General features: G+C 50.1%; 1 protein-coding gene across 30 annotated transcripts in view; it reads left to right on the forward strand.

Moving 5' to 3' along the window:
- Positions 1 to 26127, forward strand: part of NCOR2 (nuclear receptor corepressor 2) — a 494549-nt gene that overhangs the window by 353157 nt on the left and 115265 nt on the right. For 29 of the 30 annotated variants that reach the window (XM_075898492.1, XM_075898501.1, XM_075898496.1 and 26 more), the window contains 2 exons: positions 20500 to 20624; positions 22755 to 22927. In XM_075898492.1, the coding sequence (XP_075754607.1) occupies positions 20500 to 20624; positions 22755 to 22927 (298 nt within the window). Of the gene's footprint in view, positions 1 to 10245; positions 10798 to 20499; positions 20625 to 22754; positions 22928 to 26127 lie in introns of those variants that run through there. The other variant, XM_075898503.1, reaches the window with a different exon arrangement.

A 26127-nucleotide genomic window follows, 5' to 3' on the forward strand; every position in this document is an offset into this window, starting at 1 on the left:
ACTTTCATGGCTCAAGATTGCTTAAGGGGTGGAAGAGTAAGATCCTTGCATAAATCAGTGTAGCCAGTCAGTAGGAGCACTGCTGATCTGTATCGGACAAGGATCTGGCTCTAAGATCAACAAGTTGTTTACATGAAGAATATGCAGCATCTAGGTACAGTTTGATCCTCCCTGATCCGGCATCTAGGTACAGGTTGATCCTCCCTGGTCTGGCACCCTTGGGACCTGATTGGTCCCAGACTTGGGAATATGCCAGATCAGGGAGGTCAGTGTACTCGGGTCACCACATTTTCCCCTGGATGCCTTGCTGTTGCATGGGACTCTGCTCTCACTTCCATTAAAATCACAGGACTGAGGGATCCACATATCTTTAGAAATCTGGCCCACAAATCTTAAATTTGTCTTTCCTCAGTTACCCCGATCTGTTTTTCTTTCTAACACTTCATTGTTACATAGGAAGAAGTTTGCAATAAAACAATGTCAGACTGATAGTGGAGCCGCGAGTCATCCTGTGAGCAGTACTCACCGTCCCTCCACAGCAAAGCATGGAAGTGGGACATGCTGCCGTTAGTGGAAGCACATGCCTGAAGTGGAGCACGCGCCTGAGTGCCTTGCTGTACCTGGACCACAAGTCATGTCTACCGCTAACGGGACTGCATCTGTCAAGTTACTTGTGTGAGGAGGGTTGCAGGGCAGGGAGGACCTCTCTGAACAGCTGGATAGCCCCGGCCTGGGTTTGGTTTGATGATCCTCACTCGAGTGCAGACACATAAGTGCTCTCAGTAGGAAGCAACGTGCTCAGGCCTGAGTCCCAGCTCAACGTGCTTTCTGTAAAGGCAGCGAATCCTCTCACATTGGAGTGCGGAAATGGATCCCACCCTACCGGCCACTTGGGTCGGATCCTGCCTCCTCCTCATCCCTCCTCCTCATCACAGCGACACATTTCAGAATTTTTAACTGTATATTGGTTGTAAAAGTTACTTGTGGACTGCAACATGCTTGTGCTGAAGGCCTGTTACTTTTTAAACCAAAATCCCCACTGGGAATGTTACTTGGAAACTGATGTCCAGGGCCATACCTAGGAGGGAGCGGGGCCTGGTGCAACCTCTCCCCCCAGTGCCCTGGGCGCAGGGCCCAGCGTGACTCCCCCACAAGCCCTGCCCTTCTTCTGCTCCACCCTGTCACTGCACCACCCCATCCCCTAAGCCAGGAGTGGGCAATAATTTTTGGTGGGTGGCCACTACAAGCTTTTGGAAAGTGGTCAAGGCCCACACTTTTCTAGAGAGAAGGCTGCAGGGGTCTAGGGTAGAGTTTGGGTACAGAAGGGCGTATGGGGTAAGGGACCGGGATGCAGGGGAGTGTGCGGGATCTGGAAGGATGTTTGGGTGGAGAAGGGGGTTGAGACCTGGGTCAGGGTATTAGGATGTAGGAAGAGAAGGAGTGTGGGTGCAGGAGATGATTCTGGCCTGGGGGAGGGGCTCTAAAAGGAGGTACAAAGTATTGTGACCTGGGAGCAGGGGAAAAGGCGGTGAAGATTGCAGAGGGTTTGGGTGGTAACATGGTAGAGGGGATTGGGGTGCAGGGTCTGGGAGGTTGTTTGGGTGCAGGAGAGGATTCTGGCCTGGGGGAGGTGTGTAGAAAGGGGGTACAGGATCTGGGAGGGAGTTGTGACCTGGGGGCAGAGGGGTGCAGAGGGTTTGGACGGTGACCTGGGAGAGGGAGTTGGGATGCAGGAGGGGCTGGGGTGCCAGAGGCAGGCTTGGTCTGGGAGGCACTTACCGAAGCCTTCAGCACCAAAGGCCGGCTGGGTTCCTTGCCTGTTGTATTCCCCGCTTGAAACTGCAGGCTGCTCCCTCCGCATGGCTCTCAGCCCAGGGAGGGGAGATTTGCACTGCTCCCATCCCCCAGGCCAATCATTCAGGGTATGTCTACACTAGTCCCCTAGTTCGAACTAGGGAGGCTAATGTAGGCATTCGAAGTTGCAAACGAAGCCTGGGATTTAAATATCCTGGGCTTTATTTGCATCTTCCCGTGCCAGCGCCATTTTTAGGCCTTAGTTCGAGTTAACGCTTGACTGCCGTGTGTAGCCGCGGGCAGTTAGTTCGGACTAAGGGGATTTAAAAATGGCGCCGGGATGGGAAGATGCAAATAAAGCCCAGGATATTTAAATCCCAGGCTTCATTTGCAACTTTGAATGCCTAGTTCGAACTAGGGGGCTAGTGTACGCATACCCTCAGCTATTACTGGCTGGTTGTTTCCAGCCAATAGGAGCTGAGAGATTTGCTGGGATCAGTTCCTATTACCGGCGGGGGGGCTGGGCGGCTGCAGAGGTGACCTCCCCCACAGACTACTTTTACCCCAGGAGTAGAAGCTGGAACGGCCAGGTAGCCTGCTGTGCTCTGCCATGCTGCTCTCCCAGCCTGCTGCACCTGGCTTTCCCCGGCAGCTGAGCTCCATGGGCTGGGGAGGGCAGGGGAGCAGAGAAGGCTGCTGAGCCACTCCAGCTTCCACTGCCATGGTAAGTGAGGTGGGAGTAACCTCTGCTGCTGCCCGGCACCAGGCCTCTCCATAGAACTATTGAGGCATCCGCTGCAGAACTCCCCAAAGGTGGGGTCTGGGGTGGCATTTGCTGTGGGTCCCCAAACCATAGGGCTTGGGAAGACCACCCCAAACTATCCTTTGGACGGGACAGCTCAGCTGATGGCATAGGATGATTCAAAGCTTTTAAACATCACCCCTTCTGATAGTAAAACTTACCTATTTCTGGGAAAGCTGTCTCCCATCCGTTTTCTTCATCTCAGGCAACGAAACAGGGGCCTCGTCCTTCTAGTAAGGCAAATAGCAAATGAATCTCTCCAGGCAAACCTCATGAGTTTACAAATGAATTTCCCGTTTTTGTGAATAATAAACTCTTTTCTTTTTGCCAAGCACAACATCCCTGTGGGAAAAAAAAATCTCCCCATTTTTACGCAAAGATCCAGAAACCAGATTTTTTTTTTTAAATCTGTTTTCTTCGCAAAGGTTCAAACAGGCCCAGAGACTGATCTGTTCTGTGACCTATTGAGGTGGTCCTGACAGGTCAGTCTGGAGGGGTATTGAAGGGAGGTGTGGGAGGAGCCTGCACTGTTGTTGGCCTGTTCTGTCAGTGAATTGAGGTTCAGCAGGCAGGGTTGTGAATCTGGCATCTCTCAGCTGCGCTATGTTGACTTCAAACAAAGAATCATGCAGGGAGGACAGTTGGTGCTGAAGTTTGTGCTTTGGCTGGAGACCAGGATTCAATTTATTGCTTTGCCGTAGGCTTCTTGTGAGGGAGTTGCTGCGCCTCTGTGTCTGTGAAATGGGAGTGAAAAAAACTTCTCTACCTTATGGGAATAAAGCGTGTGAAGGGCTCAGATGCTACAGGGAAGAGGGGGCCATTAATTCAGGAGATAGGGGGCAGTCTCTGAAAGGTGGAGACATACTCTGCTGTTCAGGCAGACTTTAGAAATGAGGCATGAGTGGGTATGAAATGGACAGTGCATGCCACGAAGGGTCTGCTCCAAGGATAACATTCCACATCTAGTATTACTTCACATCAAGCCCTTACAGGAATCCAGTATGTGCTCCTTGGCTCTTAGTGCATTCACTCTGGTTTCCTGCCACTCTGGGGTCATGCTGCTCACAGAGTACACTCATGGAAACGTGCAATACCTCTCCCCCGGTATTGTTATGCTGCAGTTTCGCCTCCGTTTCAATGACCCATCAGATGTTTTCCAAACAAAACAAAAATTATACCATAAACACATTCCTATTAAGCCAGCCACGTTGTATGGCAATTAAATAAGAACAGTGTGGCTGTATTTGGTAGAAAAATCAAATCAGAGTGAGCCACTGTGGAAGAATTAGTATGTGTTGTGTGGGGCTTTTTACTGCCTCCAGTGGGAGGGTTTTGAGGGTCATGATGAGGGATCTGAGGGCTGGGCTTATATCTCTCAGGGGCATCATGGAAGCAAGCCTGGAGCCAGTTTTTCATCCTTTGAAAGCACTGATGCAAAGTTCTGTTTAATCACATGCTAATAAGCAAGGTCAGTGAGGTCATATCTTTTCTTGGATCACCGTCTGTTGGTGGAAGATCCAAGCTTTCAAGCTACGCAGAGCTCTGCAGGTCTGGGGAAGTGAGAAGGGTATCTGAGCCACATTCAAGTTGGGACAGATTTTTAGACAGACGGGGTGGCATGTGGGAGGTGATCATTTGAAATTAATTGAGCAATCGGGGGTTAGGTTGCCAATCATAAAAGGATTGGTGTGGGCAATTAAGGGTAGCAGACAGTGTGGTATGTTGGATTATTTTAATGAGCCATAAATCCAGTGTCCCTGTTCATCCATGGCTTTTGGTGTCTCGCTGAGTTATGAATTTCAGTTCCCAGGCTTGCTGTTTGAAGGCGTGCAGGTTTCCCCGGAGGACAAGTATTGAAAGAGCCCTTCTGCTTAACAATCTGTCCAAACTTGTAGTTAGGTCAGACACTGCTCCCTTCCCCATACCTGCAGAGCTCCGTGTAGCTCCCAAGCTGGTAGCTTCCACCCACAGAAGTTGGTTCAATAAAAGATATGACCTCACACACCTAGTCTCTCTCGTGCCCTGGGACCCACACTGCCTGCATGCTGAAGAACAGCCAGCCGAGACAGTGGGTCACTTTGTTGTGGTTTCATTACATTAGTGGTGGAAAACTTCCTACTAGTGAAATGAAACACCAGCATTGGCTTTCTCCAGGCCCTATGGGTGCTTAGCCCCCTGCTCTGCCCCAGGCCCTGCCCCACGCAGTTCTATCCCCAAAGTCCCTGCCTCACTTCTTCCTGCCCCCACTACATTCCCACGCTGCCTATTCCTGCCCAATCCCATCTCCCAGCATGCCCTCCTCCCATTCCTTCACAGAATCATAGAACACTAGAACTGGATGGGACCTCAAGAGGTCATTGAATCCAGTCCCTGTTCTCACAGCAGGACCAAACACCATCTAGACCATCCCTGACAGGTCTGTCTAACCTGCTCTTAACTACCTCCAGAGATGGAGATTCCATGTCTGAGAACAGCTGATCCGCAGCTTTGGAGTGGTGTTGGGAGGCAGGGGAAAGAGATGATCAGCAGGGACACCAATTGATGGAATGCACTGGATGGAGAGGGGCCATCTAGATGCTGGGGGCCCTAAATACTCACTCAATTTTTTTGCAGGGGTGCACCAGTCCTGGAGCACCCATGGAATCAGAGCCTATGAAATGAGAAGCTCTTTCTTTTCCTTTTCGCATGTAAGTATTTCTCCTGCAGCAGTCAATATGTTCTCGAAGGGTGCAAACCTGTACCCACGGGAGTGGTCCTATTCTCTGTAAAACCCAACAGGGAGACTTGGATTTTAAGATTGCAGGGATCTTCCTTTTGCTGGGGAGATTCAGAACCTCAGGCTTGGGTCTTGGGCGGGTACCTAGAGGAGAAAGTTGTTTCTGAGGTACATTTTTCTCTGGCTCTGGGTTGTGGCTCTGGGCTCTGGCTGTAGCTCCGGGCTCTGGTTCTGGTGTTGTGTGTCACTTTTTATTTGCTTTCCAAAGCAGGTCTTGATGGAAATCATAGGGAGGGGTTTTCTGCAAGAATGTGTGTGCTTTGTTTGTGCAAGGCATGTCTGCACTGTGGGTGAGTACAGGTCTTCTGCCCCCAGTGGTGTCAGGCTGGCATTTTTCACTAGTGATCTGTTTACAAAATTCTTAGAGGGGAGTGGCACAGCAACCCATGGGGCAGTGATAAATTGCACATCATAAAACATTGAATGGGTGAGAAGGCAAACCACAGAAGAGGAAAAGGATCCATGTGCTGAGAGAGTCAGTGAGTGTAGGCTGCCCTCTATCTCCATGTACAAATATGGTCATCCTTATGCTTCTTCCAGTCTCTTGGGGCTCACCATCCACAGGCAATCAATTCATTAAAAAAAAAATCAGCCGCCACCCAAACCAGAAACCGACTCTCTTATGGAAAAGCCCAGTAGAATTGCAGAAGGACCAAACTAACAAGGTTCTACAGAAATCACACAAAACCCCTTACAGACTTTATTGTTGGTATTGTAGTAACACTACAGGACCCTGTTCATGGACCAGGGCTCCAGTGTGTTGCTAAGTGCTGTACAAAGACATACAGCAGACAGGCCCAAAGAAGCTTGTAATATAAATAATAAGACAAGACTGCACAGATGGATACAACAGATGGACACAAAGTAACAGTGAGACAAAACTGAGCAATGGAGAATCATCTCCTTTCTGAAGAGTTTGTTGGAGATTTTTTAACCATCCCGTAGCAAGATATTCTATCAAATTCTACAGTTCATTCATATAGTACAGTTCAAAATACCTATAGGAATTTTTCTCTCTCTTCCTCATAACACCCTATTAGGTATTTGAAAACCATTATCATGTCCCCTCTCAGTCTCCTGTTTTCTAAACTAAATAAGCCAAATTCTTTCAGCCTTCCGTTGCAGGTCATGTTTTCTAGACCTTTGGCCATTTTTGTTGCTCCTCTCTGGACCCTCTCCAATTTCTCCACATCTTTCCTGAAATGTGGTGCCCAGAACTGGACCCAATACTCCAACTGAGGCCTAATCGGCGCAGAGTAGAGCAGAAGAATGACTTCTCATGTCTTGCTCACAACATGCCTGTTAATGCATCCCAGAATCTACACCCAGTTCTGTGATTTCAGCGTGCTTCCATGGCTGCACTTGGAGGCTCAGGACTGCAGTGATCAATGTACTCGACAGCTATTTCTCATTCTCTGTGTGTTATTTCAGTGATTGCATGCTTGGATTTGAGGCTTCCCCCATGAGCAGAGGGTGCCAAGTGTGATAATGAGAAGTGAGGCTCTGCAGCCTGCAGGTGGCAGAGGAGATTGGGACATTCCAGACAATTAGAGTGGAGACTTTGGGACATGAGAGGTGGTCACATGATATATACATGCTTAAAAACAATAATAAACGCCCCAGGCATCCACCCTGGGCTCTGTATCCAGCCCCTCTGTGAGGGCCGCCTGTGGGTGGTGGTCTGACAGATTCTACTTGCAGCAGCTGCCTGTTATCATGCCACGGTTGTAAGTGTCTGCCCCGTGTTTTCTGTGGTGTCAACTGACACAGTCCATGGATGCATTGCGAGAGACATCACGGGGCTGTGGTAGTGCTTGCTAGTGGTTAGAGCAGGGGACTGACAGAAGTTCTCACATTTGTAGTGGGAGCTTCATTTTCTCCTCTCCATGCACATAATTTATGCTACTCTGACCCTGGGCCACTGACGGAGAGTGAGGGGGCAAAGGGGCAACCACCGGAGTCCTGCATGGCATGGACCAGGCAGTGCTGAAGGAGGCCCCCAGCTTCCTGCCTTCTGGCAAAGGCTCTGCCCCTTCCCAGGGCATGGAGCCAGCTGCCCTCTCCTCCTCCCACATCTTACCTAGGGACCCAGCAGTTCTCACCACAGCCCTGATCTGAGCCCATGGGATGGCCCCAGAGCAACCCTGTTGGCCAACCAACTGCAAGTGGGAAAGAGAATCAGAGTCATTCTTCTGAAGTCACCCAAAAGAAAATCCAGACTCCAGTGCTGTGTGTTTTGGAGAAAGCACTCCCCATACAGAGCAGTAAAAGGAAAGGCAGGGGAGAGGAGGGAATTGCCCTGGGATGTCAGAAGGTTTTTTGGAAATCACCATTAGAGCATGTGTGATTGGAAAGCAGTATTGTCTGAGGGTAAGAGGAGGTTTTACTGGGGTCACAGCATCGCCATGCAGAGCACAGAACAAACCCAAGGCAGTGTTTTCAAAAGCCACGTTATCAATCCTAGAAAAATACCCTGTGCTGCCTGAGGTGTCGAGGGATGAGACGGAGAGGGGATGAAATGAGCTTGCTTGGCTCCCAGCTTCTCTTTGGGCCAGGCCTGGCACATTACGCAGGGAGAGCTATTATGTGGAGGTGTAATATCTTATTCATAGCTCAATGATAGCTGTGTGATGGGATCATGTCTGTCCTCCCGCAGGGGGCATTCGCATAAGTGGCCTTACAAGCTGCTTGCCTGTTGAGTGTTACCTTTAGTAATCATAGTATAGCATCTTTCAGCCACAGGCCTTGAATGTTACAGTCGCTAGGGAATTTAGCCACCCAGTCCCTTGTTCAGGGTAGGGAAGCTTTATTATCCCTGGATGACAAATGGGGAACAGAGAGGAGCGGGTGTTGCGCTTAATCTTCACTGTCTCTCATCCTGCAGGCTTAGCCTGTGCACCTTTGAGGTCAGGAGACAGAAAGTGAGAGGGGATGGTAAGACTACTGTCCAGAACCAAGGGAGGAGGAGGTATGGCTGGGGATTAGAGCTCGGAGGTGCTGATGTGAGGGTCTTTTTAAGGAATAAAAAGAAGAGAAGGTTTCTTAGGATATTTGTGAGTTTTCTCTGCTGTGCCCAGAATGGGTGGGGGGGGGGGGAGCTGTGTGTTCTGAGCGGTGCAGAGAGTGACAGTGTAGTTTACGTGCAAGCTCATTAGTGCTGTGCAAGAGAGAGGGGTGAAGTCACACAGTGAAATGAAGGGGGAGTCTTAGCCTGCTCCTGGCATCCGGGTGCATGCGTGTGCATTCTCTGTACCTTTCAACTGATTGTGAAGCACTTTTCTAGATCTAAATGTACCTTGACGTCTCGCAAACCTGCTGAGACCTTGTGCTGCAGATTCCTCTCCTCGGAAACACTGGCTTGTGCTGGCAGCTGCGTGGAGGTCATAGAACACTAGAACTGGAAGGGACCTTAAGAGAGGTCATCGAATCCAGTCCCCTGCCCTCACGACAGGTCAGCGAAGCGAACCCTGGACTCTTTGTGGCAGGCACAGCCTTCTTTGGGGGTCATGTTGCTGCAAGTACCATGTACAAAAGAATCCCTTTTTGTACAGAGGGATTCCCTCTGGAGCAGAGTGGGAACTGGCGCTTCCCAAATACCTGCAGTACAGCAGTGGTGGCACCCGCAGCCCAGGTCCTTTAAATTGCCGTTGGAGTGCTGTGTATGCACTCCGAGCCGCTCTGCAGGCTGGGGAGCGTGGGCATAGTATGCTCTGGGGAGGGTCTTGCAGGACATCTACAGCTCTGAAGCTGAGGTGCTGGGGATGTATCAGTAGCACAAGAGGCCATGTGAAAGGATTCCTGGAGAAGGAGTTGACCTCACCTGATCAGTAAAATTCACTGGGGATAAAACCCTCACCCATATGTAGCTCACTCCCCAAGGGGTCTCAGAACAGGGGGCCTCAGAAATCATCTCCACTTACGTTGTATAACCCCCTTGGGGGAAAGGAGCCAGAGGTTTCACCCTTTCCCTTGATTTCCACTGCCCCCAGTGCCTGGGAGGTGGGCCTTGCAGCCCAGTGTGCACAGCCATGAGTCTCAGCTCTCAGCAGCTCCCTGATGATGCTGGAGCTCGACAGTGCAGACCCAGTGCGACAGCACCAGAGAGGCAGGTGTGCAGTGGGGAGAATGGGGTTGGGATGGGAACAGGCCTGCCTATGGAGGAATGGGGGGGAAGGGACAACTGCCCTGGGGCCGGACGATTCTGAAGGGCCTGGACTCTGGGTGCCACCACTGCCGCAGTACAGCCATGATGGCACCCAGGGTCCCAGGTCCTTTAAATTGCTGTCAGAATCCCATGCGAGGGCTCCAGGGAGCTCTAAGGGCGGGGCTGGAGTGGTGCGCTCTGGGCAGTGTTGGGGGTTGGCTCCCCCACTCTTCTGTCTGAGGTCCTGCTCTTCCGGGAGTGCAGAGCTGCCCTCCCCACCTTACCCAGCAGCCCAGCGTAGCGGTCGTTTCCCCTGGGTGGGAGCATTGGCAGGACAGGGTGAAATGTCCAGAGGCTGGCACGAGAGAGAGACAGTTCTTTTCTGGAGGGAGAAGCTTGAGCAGACAGACAAGGCGGAGGCCCATCCTAGGTAAACCAACAGGCACCGGGAGAGCTGCAGAAGAGAAGGCTTTCAACCCAACAGTGCTGACAGCCTTACTGAAGGACATAGCCCCTTGGGCAGGGACCGTCTTTATGTTCTGGGTTTGTACAGTGCCAAGCACAGCAGGTGCTGCTCCACAGCTGGTGTTCTATGTGTCTCAATGATTCACATCATAAAGCCTGAATCAATGGCAAGGGTGGGGATGGGAACAAGGGGGAGGTTTGTTTGTTGGGGTTTCTACAGTGCTGTTGAGCAGGGTTAGGAGGGCCATGTGGGGCTGTTGGAGAACATGAGTGTCTCCTGGATACAGGGTGCTGGAGGCAAAGTTCTGGGGACTATATACACAGTCCCCTCTAGCCTGGGAGGTTCTTAAGCATTGCAGAAGAATTGTGATTGCCTTTATATAGTGCCATGGGCTCATGTATCTCGGCCCTGCTGGGCGGAGGGGAGAGGAAGGTAGGAACAGGAACTCTCTGGAGGTTTGAAAGCTTGGAAAATAAATAGCAACGCATTGCAAGTTAACCCTGGCATCCCCCGAGATTAATCATACTGGCTGCAGCCAGCCCTGAGCCCCGGTGACGAGCACTGTGGTTTATAGATCATGATTCATCGGCCTGACTTAGTGCGACCACGTTATTCCAGCCGATTGCAAAATCATACAAGGAATGTTGTGGTTAGTTTATGGCTTAACTATGCAAATCATCAGGAAGCCTCCCGAGCTGGAGAATGTAGATGCACCCCGCCCGGCTGTGAGGGGGAGCCGGAAGCACTGAGAGCTGGCCATGGGGATGTACGGGAGCAGCAATTCGCACGAGGCTGGGTCCAGGATGGAGCTGGAAGTAAGTGCTTTGGGGAACTGGCTGGCTGGTGGGGAGAGACTGTCATCCCTCCACGCAGAGAGCGCTGTGTGTGAGCTGGGTCTGGCTCCTGTGTGGTGCCTGTCAATCTGGCTGGAGTTTTCTGAAGGCAGGGAAGCCTCCCTGACTGGATGGGCTGAAAGGACGCTGCTCTTGAGCTCCCCAAGAGGGACACTCGCCTATTGGGAGGTCGAGGCCCCTCCATGTTTTCTGAGTGGGGGAGCTGAATGTATAAAGCCTATTCCTCACCTCTCCTCTTGCGGGCTTCTCTGCCAGATCCCAGCAGTTGCTGGCTCCAGGAGGAAGTAAACAGAGGGAGTGGGAGGAGCTGCACCACTGCTGACTGGCTGGGAGCATGTGTGCTGGGGTGGGGTGCACAGAGGAGCCCCTGCTGCTCAGGGAACTCAAGGGGTGCGAGTCCGACACCTCGAGGAGAAGGGAGGGCGAGCAGTGAAAGTGCCCCAGCAGCCAGAGCAGTGGAGTGGATGAAATCCTCAGGGTATTAGAGTCCACAAGAGTTGGCCAGGCAGATTCCAGCCAGCTGCCTGGGGCAGGGTGTACTTGGGGTGTATTATAGTGCGGGGGGAAGGGGGGCACTTTGGCTGGCGATGCCTGTGGGAGGGTGCATGCTGTCACTGTCTGGAAGGAGATTTAACTGGAGGTGTAGGAAGAGTTGCCAGCTCCATGCTCATCTAGGGCTAATCAGAATCCTCTGGGAAATGAGGACAAAGGTGAGCAGCTGTTTATAATTACTGTGCAGCTTAAGCGGCAGAGTAGCGCAATAAGCACTCCAGGGAGGCGCAGCCTGCACCCTGTGGCTCGTCTCACACGCAGCACTTTGTCTCCAAGCTAATTGAAATAACCAGGAGGGATGGAGGGGAACAATGAATGCCAGCATCGACACTAGAAAAGAATGGGTCCTGGATTAGAGCACTAGCCTCGGTCCTGAAAGACCTGCTCTGCCACTGACTTCCTGTGTGGCCTTGGGCATGTCATGTAACCTCTCAGCCGGTCTTTGTAATGAGACAGCTGCCTCGCTTTGCTTCTTGGGAGTGTTACCTACATCAGAGACTAGTTGCTGCTTGGCTACTACAGCAGTGGGGGCTGAGAGGTGCCCTAGCTGGATGGGTGCTTGAGCTGCCAGGAATTAATTCCACTCCTGCCTACCAGTGGAAACATGTTATGCCCCTTTGGGATTGTACCCTGTACAGTGAGACCCCCCAGCCCACATGCCACTTCCCCCAGAGACCACTGCGATTAAAGCAAAGGGGCTGTGGGCTAGATACCAGTGAATTGTTTCCAGGCAAAGAGGCCAGTCACAATGTGGAATAGTCTCACCCAGTGCTAGAAAATGCACTGCTTGGGCGAGTAGCAGAGACTCGCTGACCCGAAGTGGTTTTCCTGCTGAGGATTCCTTCAGCCTGTCCCTTCCTTTTACAGTTTTGCTCTTGAGAAATCCACCAGCACAGATCCCCTTATTTTCCCCTCCATGCCTTTTGTTCGCTTTGTGTTACTTTACTTCATTGTTTTCATTGTGGCTTCTGGATAAAGGCCTGTCTTTAGAACAGTGGGGTCCTTGTCTGTGATCAGTTTCTCTGGGTACTATGGCAGTATCAGTTATTACTCACAGGGACGTGTCCATGCTCTTGGAGTGCCAGAACAAGGAGCAGGAGTGTGTCCTGTTTGCATCTGGACTGCAGCATGTGGGCTCAACCACTCTGGGTTATTCTGTGTCCTCTTCCCAGCCAGGGCTTTCAGCATGATGCTCACTGCTTTCATCAGTATGGCTGTACCCCAGGGTTTCTAGGCAGGGTGTTTGTGGGTATCTCAAGGCATGCCTGAGTTCTGCTGACAGCTCCTGCTATTCCTTTCTCTGCAGTGGACTCACTGCATGGTCAATATTTAGCTTCAATAAGAGATCAGATCAGAATACACAATTTGGAGAGATGTTTAGCCAGGAGGCCTTCTGTCTGGGGGAAGGATTACAACACACCGAATCAGTAGCATTTTGCCTCTGTGGCCTCATGCTGGAGATGTTGATTCTAATGTTGTTTTATGGGTGGGATGGGGCATAATAATAGTCATTGTCCCTGTGCTGTAATAAGAGGTACTGATGGCTTCTGTCCACCTGTGCTGTTGTGATCTGTCTTAAGGCAATGCTTCCGAGTAGCCCAGCCCAGCAAACCTAGGGCCACACATTAGGGGGCGCCATTGGACATGTTATTGATGGATTTGGTGGGGTGAAGCACAGTTTCCTGTGAGATGATGCCAGGATAATGCTGTAGCAGACATTGCCTCAGACTTGGCTTAAAAGGATTCTCTGGGGCAAACTTTTGTTTCTAAGTGCCAGTGTTCAGAGGGAGGGAAGGAGATCTGGACACAGCCTTTCAGCTTACGCCACAACCCTGCTGCTGGGCCTGGACTTGCACATGTCTGTTTCATCTGAAGAAGTGGGCTGAGCCCACAAAAGCTCATGATACCATCTACGTGTTTTGTTAGTTTCTAAGGTGCTACAGGACTATTTGTTACTTTTTAAGGTTTTTTTTTCTAGTTACAGATTAACACAGGTACCCTTCTAAAACTGTTTAAGCTTGAATGGTTGGGTTGATCTTCCCCTTTGAAAGGTCACATTGCTCCAGTGTGCATTCTCTTGCGCAGTGAGAGCAAGGAGCATTGCCTCCCTTCGGTCTGTACCTGCATGTGTTTCCATGGATCCTGTGGCTTTGGTTGTTGGAGCTCTGAGATCCTCATCATCTGTGCTATCCCAGCCTGTTACTGTGTGGAAGAACTTCCCTTGCCTTACTGCCCTCTGGTTTGAGTAAGTGCGAAGGCAAGATGAGATGATAACAAGCCTTCCCTCGGTTTCTGTTTGGGATGCCATGTGGGTTTTTGCATGGACAGGAACTCAGCGTGTGGCTACTGTCAAGGCCAAAGGAGCTGATCTATCCGTGGTATCTCGGAACATCTCACCCCTATTCTAGCCATTTTTCTAGATGAAGAACTGAGGCCCAGAGAGGCTAAGTGAGTTGTCAAAGCTCTCAGAGGGAGCTTATGGCAGTACAGGGATTTCACTCTACATCTCCCATCTCCTATGCTAGAGCCCTCAACGCTGGACCATCTTTCCTGTCTTAGCTCCCATCTGCATGTGTGCATTCAGAGGGAGCTGAGGGTAATTTCCTGTTCCTCTCTGCTGTGCCTTCTGGCTCCCTCCTTTGAGCAGGTTGGGGGGATGGGAACAGACAAGCCACTGAGGAATGACTTGTAAATTTCATCCCCCTTTGCTTGCATCCTGAGAGGTTACTACCACGGCTGCAGCAAAACAGTTGTGGATCAGCAGCTGGGCTGCTGTTGCAGAGAGGGTCCTACCTCGGGTACGTCTACACTACAGCGCTAATTCGAACTAACTTAGTTCGAATTAGTTAATTCGAACTAAGCTAATTCGAACTAACGCAACTAGAACTAAAAACTAGTTCGAATTCGCATTTTGCTAATTCAGACTAGCATGTCCACATTAAGTGGACCCTGAACCGGGCTTAAGGATGGCCGGAAGCAGTGCCAGCAGGACATCAGAGGAGGACTTAGAGCGTGGAGCTGCTGTCTCAGGCTAACCGAGGACTGTGCTTAAAGGGTCCCGACCCACCCCGGACAGACAGTTCTCAGGGTGCCCCGCTTGCAAAGCAGTCCTGGCTTGGATTGCCCGGACTGCCCGCACAGGGCACATCACACCACTCGGCCATCAGCCCAGCTTAAAGGGGCACGGGCTGGCTACGGTGTCCGTGCCAGGTGCAAGCCTGCGAGCACCCAGCCAGCATACCCTGCACCTGGCACAGATCGAGCCACCCACCCGATGCCCCCCAGCCCTCCCCCTCTTCCCGGGACCAGGCTGGCGGCTCCCGGGAGCCTGCCCAGGACCGCAAGAGGCGGGCGCCCGCCTGGTCTAGTGCAAACATCGTGGACCTCATTCACGACCTCTGCACTAGGCACAGGAACGTGGCCGTCTAGGGCAGGAGAGCTGCCAGCCTGGCCACCCAGGAGCAGGTTGGCATGAAAATCAAGGTGGTCCACTGAGACCCCCGACCCTGAGCCTTGAGCTTAGAATGGCCGTCCTGGGTCAGACCAAAGGTCCATCTAGCCCAGTAGCCTGTCTGCCGACAGCGGCCAACACTAGGGACCCTGGAGGGGATGGACCGAAGACAATGACCAAGCCATTTGTCTCGTGCCATCCATCTCCAGCCTGCCACAAACAGAGGCCAGGGACACCACTCCTACCCCCGGCTAATACCACTCCATGGACCCAACCTCCATGACTATCTCACTTCTCTTTAAACTTTGTTATAGTTCTAGCCTTCACAGCCTCCTGCAGCAAGGAGTTCCACAGGTTGACTCTTTGCTTTGTGAAGAACAACTTTCTGTTGTTAGTTTGAAGCCTGCTACCCATTCATTTCATTTGGTGTCCTCTAGTCCTTCTATTATAGGAACTAATGAAGAACTTTTCTTTATGCACCCTCTCCACACCACTCATGCTTTTATAGACCTCTATCATATCCCCCCTCAGTCTCCTCTTTTCTAAGATGAAAAGTCCCAGTCTCTTTAGCCTCTCTTCATATGGGACCTGTTCCAAACCCCTGATCATTTTAGTTGCCCTCCCCTCTCCCACGCTAAGTCCTAATCTGATGCTCTGCTGGCATTGCTTCTGGCCAGCCTTAACCTCAGTTTCACTCAATGTGGACATGCTAGTTCGAATTAGCAAAACGCTAATTTGAACTAGTTTTTAGGTCTAGATGCGTTAGTTCGAATTAGCTTAGTTCGAATTAACGAATTTGAATTGTTAGTTCGAATTAGTGCTGTAGTGTAGACATACCCTGAGAGAGGCTATCTTCTGTCTTCTGGATCACTTGATAAATTGTTGACCTCAGTGTGGAAGATGGGCACTTGGAAATAGTGGTAGCTAGTGCACTTTCGGCTTCTGCATCCTGCATTCAATCTGATGCAGACGCCAGTTTCCCAATGTCTGGCAAACCCACAAGCCCCTGAAGGAATCCATATATCTGGAAATGAATTAGATGGGGTTGTGTGACCCACACAAAACTGGGCTTCACCTGTCTGTGGTAGAAAATTCCTACCTGCCCTGCTTCAGGCGTTGAGGAGCCAGGCTCAGAGGCCAGCTCTGAGCTGCAGCGTGTGGGGTGCGCACCGAGGTAGTGATGAGAAGGGCTTTTGCAAACTTCAGGAACCACTGATGTGATGATGCTGCCTCTGCAGCACCCTAATCCCAGACGGAGTCTGTCAAGGCCTGGTGGGCGGACGCTGCAGGAATGCTTGCAGCCCCCAGTTTCCATGGAGGAGGAAAGGTGATACCTCTATGCAAAGTGCCAGGGCTGCCAGAGGCTCCTGTGACTGGGAAGAGAGTGGTGTGCTCCTGGGCTTACCTCTATACTAGGCCCCTCTTTGCACTGTCCTTCCCACAATAACTCCCCAACAAGCACACTCCAGGCCTTTGTCTGACAGTCGAGCAGCAAAGGGAGAGCGTGCAGCCTCACCTAGCTCCTCACATGCTCTCAGGGATTGGGCAGGGCTCAGATACCATGGCACGGGTTTGGTGGGACAGAGCTGCAGCAGGAACTCCAGAGGAGTGCTGGGAAGTTGCAGAAGGGGGTAAATTGGTGACTGCCCGAACACCTTCCAAACGTAGCAGGCGTGATGTCGCAAGGGACACCTCACCCTGGTCTCTTATACGCTCACTGGCACATTTTTACCTGTGTTTCCCTAGGCCAGGTCATGCAGTGTAATTCAGCACGTTGTGAGGGAGCTGAATGGAGGTTTGCTCCCCATTTGCTGGATATCAGGAAAGTGGAGTAAAAAGGTTGAAAGAACTCCCCCAGAGTTTTTTTTCATAATCCCCCTTCTTCCTTGCTGTTGATTTGGTTAATAGGAAGGGAACTTGGCATTTCCGAGCAAGTTAGATCCCCTAGCACACCACCCGGATGCTTTTCTCAGGAGACCATTGGCTGTTCAAAGATAAGAGAGCCTCACTAATCATGTGGATCTTTGTGCAAGCTGAGCCCAGGCTCCAGAGACCACTGGTGAACCACATCAGTGACTCAGAAAAGTCAGGGAGTTCAAGAGAGCATTAGTGCGATGCAAGGATGTTGTTGTGTTGTACGCTGCCTCCCCACCAGCCTGATCTGCCACATGCTGTGTTCAGAGTAAGCCTTGGGAAGCTCAGCTTCTCAGACAGGTGGTTAAGGAGGGGGCTGATGCTAACAGGGAAAGCAGGCTTCTCTGCCACAGTAGAAGGAGGGGGCCTTTGAGCATGTGACCCCACTTGTGTAGAGGGGGACCAGGCTATCTCAAGATGGCCATCGAGAGAGAAGGACTGAGTTAGCAGATTTGCAGTCTCAGATGAGCTTTTTGTTGAGTGTAAATTAGGAGTGTAAAATCCAGTGTAAATTGTTAACTAATTAAACTATAGGTTTAACTGGTTAACTGCCTGCTGAACCATGGGTAGGAGGCTGCTCCTGTCAGCTAGGCACTAGTTAACTGGTTACTGCAGTAAGCATGTAAGCAAAGCAATATTTACTTGTTAAACTTTTCCATCCCTAGTATAAATCAGATGAGGCGCATTCTGGGAATTCCAGGGGAGCTGACTGCCACCCTGCCCTGTGGGTATAAAGCTTATACTGCAGCTGTCTCCCTGGGTGCAGGGCTGGGAGCTGGTGCATGCGGGGAGCCAGTGTATAAGCCAGCTCTGGGCACACGCTGGCTCCTCGTGGCTGCAGAGCCAGAGCATGTGTAATTGTATAGCTGCTAAGATGTTTAATGCCTACGCAGTTACTTCTTTAACAATTTTTTACATCCCTATCCTCCATACCTTCGGGTGTGTTGCCTCCATGGTGGCAAGTCATGTTTGGCTACCAAGTACCATCCAGGCAAGGAGCTTGTATTTGCTGCAAGTATCAAAACTATCCCTGGTGCTCCTGTGGACAGCCAGTAGTGAATGCTTTGCACTCATGAGCATCAGATTCCACTTTTGCAGCAGCCTTCTGGAAACGAATGCAACATATTATTAGCAGTAGTTCGTATTATTAATGAAGGACACTAAGTTTAGCGCCGTGCAGGCAGCTCTTGTTAACCCACAACAAGGTCTGACCCTGATTTCCTGCCATCTTATGCCCTCCACTGCTGCTTCCAGTCCATGCAGAGGCAATGGCAGACGTTCCTCTGGTGTGATCTTTTGGATGAATGAGAACATGCAGTGGGGATCTAGCTACGCAAGGGCATTTTTCTGGCTTTTCACTGACAATTGCTCACAGGCCTTGGTATTGACACTTGTATCAATATATGAGTCTAAATCTCCTGTGTTGATTTGAAGATGTGGCATTTAAATATCTGAATGGCTTCTCTGAACTGGCCTGAGTCTTCCAACAGCTGTGTTATTTGGGTGTCTAGAATGTCTCCAAGCTTTCAGGGAACTCCCTCCCCCTTGTAGAGGAGAACTGTTTCCGTTTCACACCTCAATATAGATGCTTCCCCTGCAGTGAGTGCCTCATGAACGGAGTGCTGTCAGCGACTGCCTGTGCAGAATTCACTGCAGGATCAGGGGTCATCAATAATTGCAAAGACATTTCACTGTCACTAATCCTTGGTATTCAGCCTTCCAGCTAAACTGAGTTTACCTGCCCCCCAGAAATCTCACAAGACAGCCAGTTGTAGGCTCTGTTGCAGACTGTAGAGTTTCATGTTGATGAGAAGAGAGTGTAAAAAGAAACTACAGTTCCAGCCCTATCAGAGTTCTTCTGTCAAAACCCTGTTCCTTTGCTGCTTCACCCCTTGTGTTGTCACTTTCACTAATACCCACTGGGTGTGAAAGGCTGCCACTCTGAGCCTGTTATACTTGCCGCTCACTTTGTGCAGATGCAGGTGCTAGCACCAGGTGGCAGGTAGTGGAGCTTCAGGTGTGCTCTTTACGATTGCCATTTGGTTTGTGGCAAGCTCAGACCCTGTAAAATATAACTCCCCCTCACTTCCCCCCCCCACAAAATGGCATTGAAATCAGGGGGATATGAGCTCATCCTTAAAGTGAAGCATGTGCCATTAGTACACAGCTGAATCCAGTCCTGAAAGAACAAGATACTTTCCTGTCACTTCCTGTTATCCTTTTCAGTAGCTTTGCACATCTCATTTAGCACTAACCCTTTTGGGTATGATGTTCACATGGCACAGAACACTGATGCAAGGGAGATCTGTGTTCACAGGCAGCACAGGGATGTGATATCAGATCACACCCTTGCGCCACAAAGCACCTGCCTAGCACAGCATGCCACACCGATCATTAGAGCCCAGCATAGTCACAAAATTTGTATCCACATCTGCACAATGATCCCCAGATGCAGATACCCATGGATATAATCATAGAAACATAGAATACTAGGACTGGAAGGGACCTTGAGAGGTCATCGAGTCCAGTCCCTTCCCTCATAATGCAGATATTCACACATTTGCAGGGGTTTAGATACAAAATTTGAATCCTTGTCAGTATACACAAAAACGAGCCACAGATCTCGGCAGCCATATCCATGGATGTGGGTGGGTATCCATGGATATAAAACAGACAGTCATGGATTTGCAGGGCTCTGCAGATCATCCAGGGTTGGCCCTTGTGAAGATCATTCCATTTGAGATTTCTTCCTTTCTGCCTGTGGAACCCTTTCCTAAAGGAAACTGTGTGGGCCAAGCCCTAGTGGATTTACTGTGAGAAACAGCCCTGAATTATCTGGGGAGCAGCATGGCTTAATAAATCATTTCCGTCTCTAATTTCTATGTCTCTATGGAATTCCTTTCATTTGCTGCTAGCCAGAAGGAAGGGAGGTGTAAGGAATCCGGCCTTCCCCCTACTGTCTTCCTGCAGCTGCAAAATGGAGTCAGTCATTATTTTAGAGAAACTCTCTGTTTGGCAACATGAAATGCCTGGCAGGAGAGTGGTGCTAATAGAGTTTTGATGGGCTCTTGCACAAACACTGTTAAAGAGAGTAAATCAGGTGAGTGTCTCACACCGAGGAGTGTTTGGGGCACGTGGGATGGCTTCTCAGATTAAGTGTCTGTCAACCTGTGCTGATTCTCTAGCATGTGATTTGTGTTCAGGTTAACTTCTCCAACACAATAGTTATTGCATCCCTAAAACAGATCATTCCATTTGTAGCTTCAGCAGCCTCATTGCATCTCTGTGTCTTCCACTGAAGGCTATTTGGTAAATTTCCATCTTGGAAAATCCCAGTCGATATTCCTCTGCCTTCTGCTATTTTTGCTCTTTGCCCTGCTGGAAACACTAAACACTACTTCTGGGCTCTGTTCATCTTCACATTGATTCCAGTAGGTCCAGTAGAACAGGGGCCTACTCCAGCTCCCACTGTATCCAGAAGAGCCCCTTCACTCACCTTAATGGGAGCTGGAACAGGTTCCAGAGCACAGACCCACAGCAGGCTCTGAGCTATGCATGAAACTTTCTGACCCGCTGGCCTGCAGTGTCCCTCACTGCCCCTTGCCTGCAGAGGTCCATGCTGTGCATCAAGCAGCACTTCATTTGGTTTTGACTCTTCTCAGTCAGGCCCTTCATCATGGTTTTAATGCCAGTCCAGGCATGAAGATTTATCTGCCTTAACTTATTTCTTGTCCCTTGTTTTGTAGCAGCAACAGCAGATACCCCGTAGCAGCCAAGAGGACAAGGATGAAAAAGAAAAAGAAAAGGAGAAGGAGGCAGAGAAGGAGGAAGACAAACAGGAAGCAGAAAATGACAAAGAAGAACTGACGAAGTAAGCAACTTTCCTCCTCTCTCTCGGCTCCCTGCCCCTAGAGATCATAGTGTGCATTGGGGATGTGAAGGACTAGTCGACTATCTCATAAGCAAATGCTTATCAAATAGTTGAGAGGATAGTTGACTAGTTACTTCCCACTCTGTGCTGCCTCTATCAAATAGAGGCAGCAAGGAAGGGGGAGAAGGAAAGAAGGGGGTACGTCAAAGCTGCAGCACCGCTTGGAGCCTAGGATCAGTTGGCGACTCCCCAGCTGACCCCAGGCACCATGTGACGCTGCCGCTTTGAAATGCTGCTGTGATGTTTCAGAGTGGCAGCACCACATGGAGCCCGGGGTCAGCGGGGGAGTCCTCAGCTGACCTTGAGCTTCTGCGATTTCACCTTTGAAGTGTAGCAACAGCCCTAGGGCTATCAACTATTCTGTTAGTCAGTTACCCAATACTTAAGGGCATGTCTACACTGCCACCCTAGTTCAAACTAGGGTGGCTAATGTAGGCATTCAAAGTTGCAAATGAAGCCCGGGATTTAAATATCCCAGGCTTCATTTGCATCTTGCCAGGTGCCGCCATTTTTAAATCCCCCTTAGTGCGGACGCTGTGCCTGCGGCACGGAGTAGGTAGTTCGAATTAGGCTCTCTAATTCGTGGAACAAGGTGTACCAGTAGTTCGAATTAGAAAGCCTAATTCTAACTACCTACTCCGTGCCGCGTGTAGCCGTGGGCACGGAGTCCGCACTAAGGGGGATTTAAAAATGTCAGTGCCCGGCAAGATGCAAATGAAGCCCGGGATATTTAAATCCTGGGCTTCATTTGCAACTTCGAATGCCTACATTAGCCACCCTCGTTCGAACTAGGGTGGCAGTGTAGACATACCCTGACATCCTTAGTGTGCATGGGCTGAGAATGCATCATTTCAGTGCTCCCTCCTTAACAGCCAGGAGCTGCACTGGAGGAGTAGTGGGGGGAAGTGCATCCAGCAGAATCTGGGCTCTGATCCCAGTATTGGGTGCTCCTTCTGCAGGTTACCTGGGTTGTGCTGCCCAAGGCTCCCTGTTCTCCTAGCTCAGAGCAGGCTATGCCTGCTGCCTGTGCCGTCCTGAGGGGGGTGCAGGACCTGGGGCAACCCCTCTCAGTGTCCTAGGTGTGGGGCTTGGGGCAACACACTGCCGCAGGCTCCACCCCGCATCCACTCCACCCCTTCAGTAGTCCCTATCCCTGTTCCCTCCCACCTTCCCTGGAGCAATACAGCCTGGGAGGTTACAGGGGCCTGGTGCAGCAGCAGCAGGAGTCACCTCCCTCCACTCACCAATGGGCAGCGAGAGCCAGAGTGGCCCACCAACAGACTGCCATGCCACTGTTTCTCCCAGCTGGTGGGTTCAGGAGCACCCTGCTTTCTGCCACTGTTGAGAAGCCGAGTGCAGCAGGCTGGAAGGGCAGCACAGCAGGGTGAAGCGGAGCAGGCTGCTGGCCACTCTAGCTCCTGTCATTGCGGTAAGTGTGATGGTTAGGGGACCACTGCTGCTGTGGTGCCAGGCCCCCATGGGACAATTGGAGCAGCTATTGGAGGGCCCCCAAAAGCACAGGCCTGGGATGGCTGCCCCAAACCATCCTATGGAAAGGACAACTCTGCCTAATGCTAGTGAAGGAGCGAGTCTGTTTGAGCTTCCCCTTCGCAGTGTTACATCAGTGTGAGATCTTGCAGCTCAAGGGATTGGGCCAGGTTTATAACTGTGTCTCCCTTAGTGCCTGGCACGGCATTGCTTAGTGGAGAGCGCTGGATTTGTTGCTGGGAAAGGTTGGCAGGCAGGCTGCTAGCTGTTATCTGTAATGAGCTTTAATACTTGGCTCAGGAGAACATCTGGCTTCATTATATCCAAGCTGCCTAGACATTTACCAGCAGGTCCCTTTCAGGAAGATAAATGAGGGGAAGGTGATGATAAATTGGAAAGGCCCAGCCTTAAACCTGTCTCTGTCAGGTTTCTGCATGCCCTTGGCACTGGAACTGCAACCATCTGCAACCTCTCCTTCCTCCTCCCCTCCCCCGGCCCAGCCCACCCAAAGTCAGGCCAAGTGCCCTCTTTGCAATCTCCTGACATTGATCCTGTCATGCAACCATTCCCCCACTCTCGCAGGGAGAAGAATGACGACACCTCTGGGGAAGATAACGATGAGAAAGAAGCTGTCACTTCCAAAGGGCGCAAAACTGCCAACAGTCAGGGCAGGCGCAAAGGCCGCATCACCCGTTCCATGGCTAACGAGGCCAACAATGAGGAGGCAGCTGCTCCGCAGCAGAATACAGAGCTGGGTATGTACCTGCTGGGGTTGTGGGCTGAGCACAATGCCTCAGTAACTCACAGTTGGAAGGAAGGGTTTATGTTAGTCCAGCTAGTTAGAAGGAAGGAAGGTCCTGGGATCAGAGTCTGAGCTTTTCCTCTGGTTTGGCACTGATTCATTAACAACATAAGAATGGCCATACTGGGTCAAACCAAAGGTCCATCTAGCCCAGTATCCTCTCTGTCGATAGTGGCCAATGCCAGGTGTCCCAGAGGAAATGAACAGAACAGATAATCGCTAAGTGAGCCACCCCCTATCACTCCTTCCCAGTTTGTGACAAGGGTAGGGACACCATCCCTTACCAGTTTGGCTAATAGCCACTGATTGACCAATCCTCTATGAATTTATCTAGTTCTATGTTGAACCCAGTTAAAGTCCTGGTCTTCATAGCATCCCTGGCAAAGATTTCTACAGGTTGACTGTGCATTGTATAAAGAAGTACTTCATTTTGTTTGTTTTCAACTGGCTACTTATTAATTTTAGTTGGTGACCCCTAGTTCTTGTATTATGGGAACAAGTAAATAACTTTTCCTTATTTCTTCCACTCTACTCTGAGCTGGTTAGGCCTCAGTTGGAGTATTGTGTCCAGTTCTGGGCACCGCATTTCAAGAAAGATGTGGAGAAATTGGAGAAGGTCCAGAGAGGAGCAACAAAAATAATTAAAGGTCAAGAAAACATGAGCTATGAGGGAAGACTGGTCTTGTTTAGTTTGGAAAAGAGAAGACTGATTGGGGACATGATAGCAGTTTTCAGTTGTCTAAAAGAGTGTTACAAGGAGGAGGGAGAAAAATTGGTCTCCTTGCCCTCTGAGGATAGGACAAGAAGCAATGGGCTTAAATTGCAGCAAGGGAGGTTTAGGTTGGACATTAGGAAAATCTTCCTAGCTGTCAGGGTGGTTAAACACTGGAATAAATTTCTAAGGGGGGTTGTGGAATCTCCATCTCTGGAGATGTTTAAGAACAGGTTAGTTAAACATATTAGGGTTTATCTACATGGTGCTTGGTCCTTCTGTGAGGGCGAGGGACTGGACTTGATAACCTCTCTAGATCCCTTTCAGTTCTACGGTTTTATCATTCTATGATTTAATTTCTCCACCCCAGTTATGATTTTATAGACCTCTATCATATCCTCCCTACTTGTCTCTTTTCCAGGCTGAAAAGTCTCTCCTCATATAGCAGCTGTTCCAAACTCCTAATCAATTTTGTTGCCCGTTTCTGAACTTTCTTCAATGCTAGTACATTTTTTTTTCAATTTTTTTTTCACATCCGTATGCAGTATTCAAGATGTGGGCGTACCATGGATTTATATAGAGACAATAAGATATTCTCTCTTATTCTCTATCCCTTTCTTAATGATTCCTAACATTCTTTTTGCTTTTTTGACTGCCACTGCACATTTGGTGGATGTTTTCAGGGAGCTATCCACAATGTCTCTAAGATCTCTCTCTTGAGTGGTAACAGCTAATTTAGTCCCCATCATTTTATATGTCTAGTTGGGATTAAGTTTTCCAGTATACGTTACTTAGCATTTATCAAAATTAAAATTCTTCTGCCATTGGGCAGCCTTGGCCAAGTCCTTGCACCTCTGTTTCTCTATCTGGAAATGGAGGATGATAATTCTGTCTGACAGCTCTGGCTTTTTTCACATTCCTCCTGTCCTGAGGAGTGGGAGTGATTTTTCACCGACACCTCCAGATTCATCCAACCTTTGAGGGGGCATTTGAGGGCCAGGCCTTTGTCTCACCAGGTGAGGTTGGAACCTCTTGACCCCTGAGCTAGAAAGCCCTGAGGGAGGTGAAAAGAATTGTGTTGTTTTTAGCGAACCTTTATGCAGGCATCTCTCTGCTGCCAGTGGCTACTGAGTACAAAACCATCCTTGGTAATCTGGCTGGCAGTGTTTTGCCATGTGCCCTGAGAGCTCCACAGCCAGCATCTTTTCAATGACAAGGGAACATGCTCTGCTGTGCTGCACTTGACCAGCGGCCTGGCTTGGAGTCACTTGCTCACTCGTTTTCCCTCCTGCCCCAGCTTCCTCCCATTGGTAGTGCTGGGGTCCAAAGCAGGAGTGACAAGTGACAGCTCTGACACAGTCCGTGGCAGTGATCCAGGCTTTCCCTTCCTTGCCTCTGCGGGTACCACCGATGATGGCTTGGTGAAGGGAGGGCTGGGATAACTCTGCCACTAGTCTGTGGTTCCATATTTCTCCCATAGTACAGGATCCTTGGTGTGCTCCCTGCAAGTCAGTTGCTCCTTGTCCAAGTACACTGGGACCTTGTTAGTTGAGCTAGTCTGTCCTGTGCAGGTCTGATTCCCTGCCCCATTTCAGCCAACCTCCCTGCTGTGCAGACACATGTGCAGCTATTTCAAAAGAGAGGATCCCATGGCAGGTCTCAACATGACACTCTTCAAACATCTTGAAAGTGCCATTGTGTTTCCTAAGACTTCATGGCATCTCAGGATGGGAGGACTGTACCTATGGTGTCGTTAGAAATAAGAGAGAGGAGTCAAACTGATATCCCCCCTGAAATGCATGGACAGATGGAGCATAGCTCTTTTTTTGGAATGGCAGGAGACAAGGGCCTTGCTTGCAGCCGAGAGACTTTCAAAGGTGATAGTGTCCACTGCCAGCCACATGAGGGCTTGTAAGTGCAGAAAAGGCCATCTCCAGGCAATATCAGAAACTGTCTGCCTTCCCTATGCATCCCGTCCGTCCCCACCCCCTCCCCCTCTTCCGGTGACTGACAGAAAGACAGTGGTTGCTCTTGAGAACTATCCATTATTATCTTAGATATTGTGACTGCAATATTTGCCTGATTCCCTATATATTCCCTATAGAAAACACTACAGAAGCATTGATCCATGCAAGACAATTAAAAATGTTTTTTTACGGGTGACCTGCCTGTCTGTTGGAGAATTTCATTACCAAATGCAGTCTTGTTATTAGTATCAATTAGGTCGATAAATGTGTCTTGTTCATTCACCTGCTGAGTATTGTCTAAACCTTTGACTGTGAGCTCCCCAGGGCATGTGTAGTGCTAGCATAGGGGGGCCCCGGTCCCTGTTTGGGGTACTTAGGCACTGTGCCAATAGTGCAACGGAATAATCCCAGTATTTAAGGCAGGATGTTTCCTCCAGAGGTCTGCCCCGGAATCCTGTGAAGGGAGAAAAGATT

Source organism: Pelodiscus sinensis, chromosome 15 (assembly GCF_049634645.1).
Source record: "Pelodiscus sinensis isolate JC-2024 chromosome 15, ASM4963464v1, whole genome shotgun sequence".
NCBI classification, from domain to species: domain Eukaryota; kingdom Metazoa; phylum Chordata; order Testudines; family Trionychidae; genus Pelodiscus; species Pelodiscus sinensis.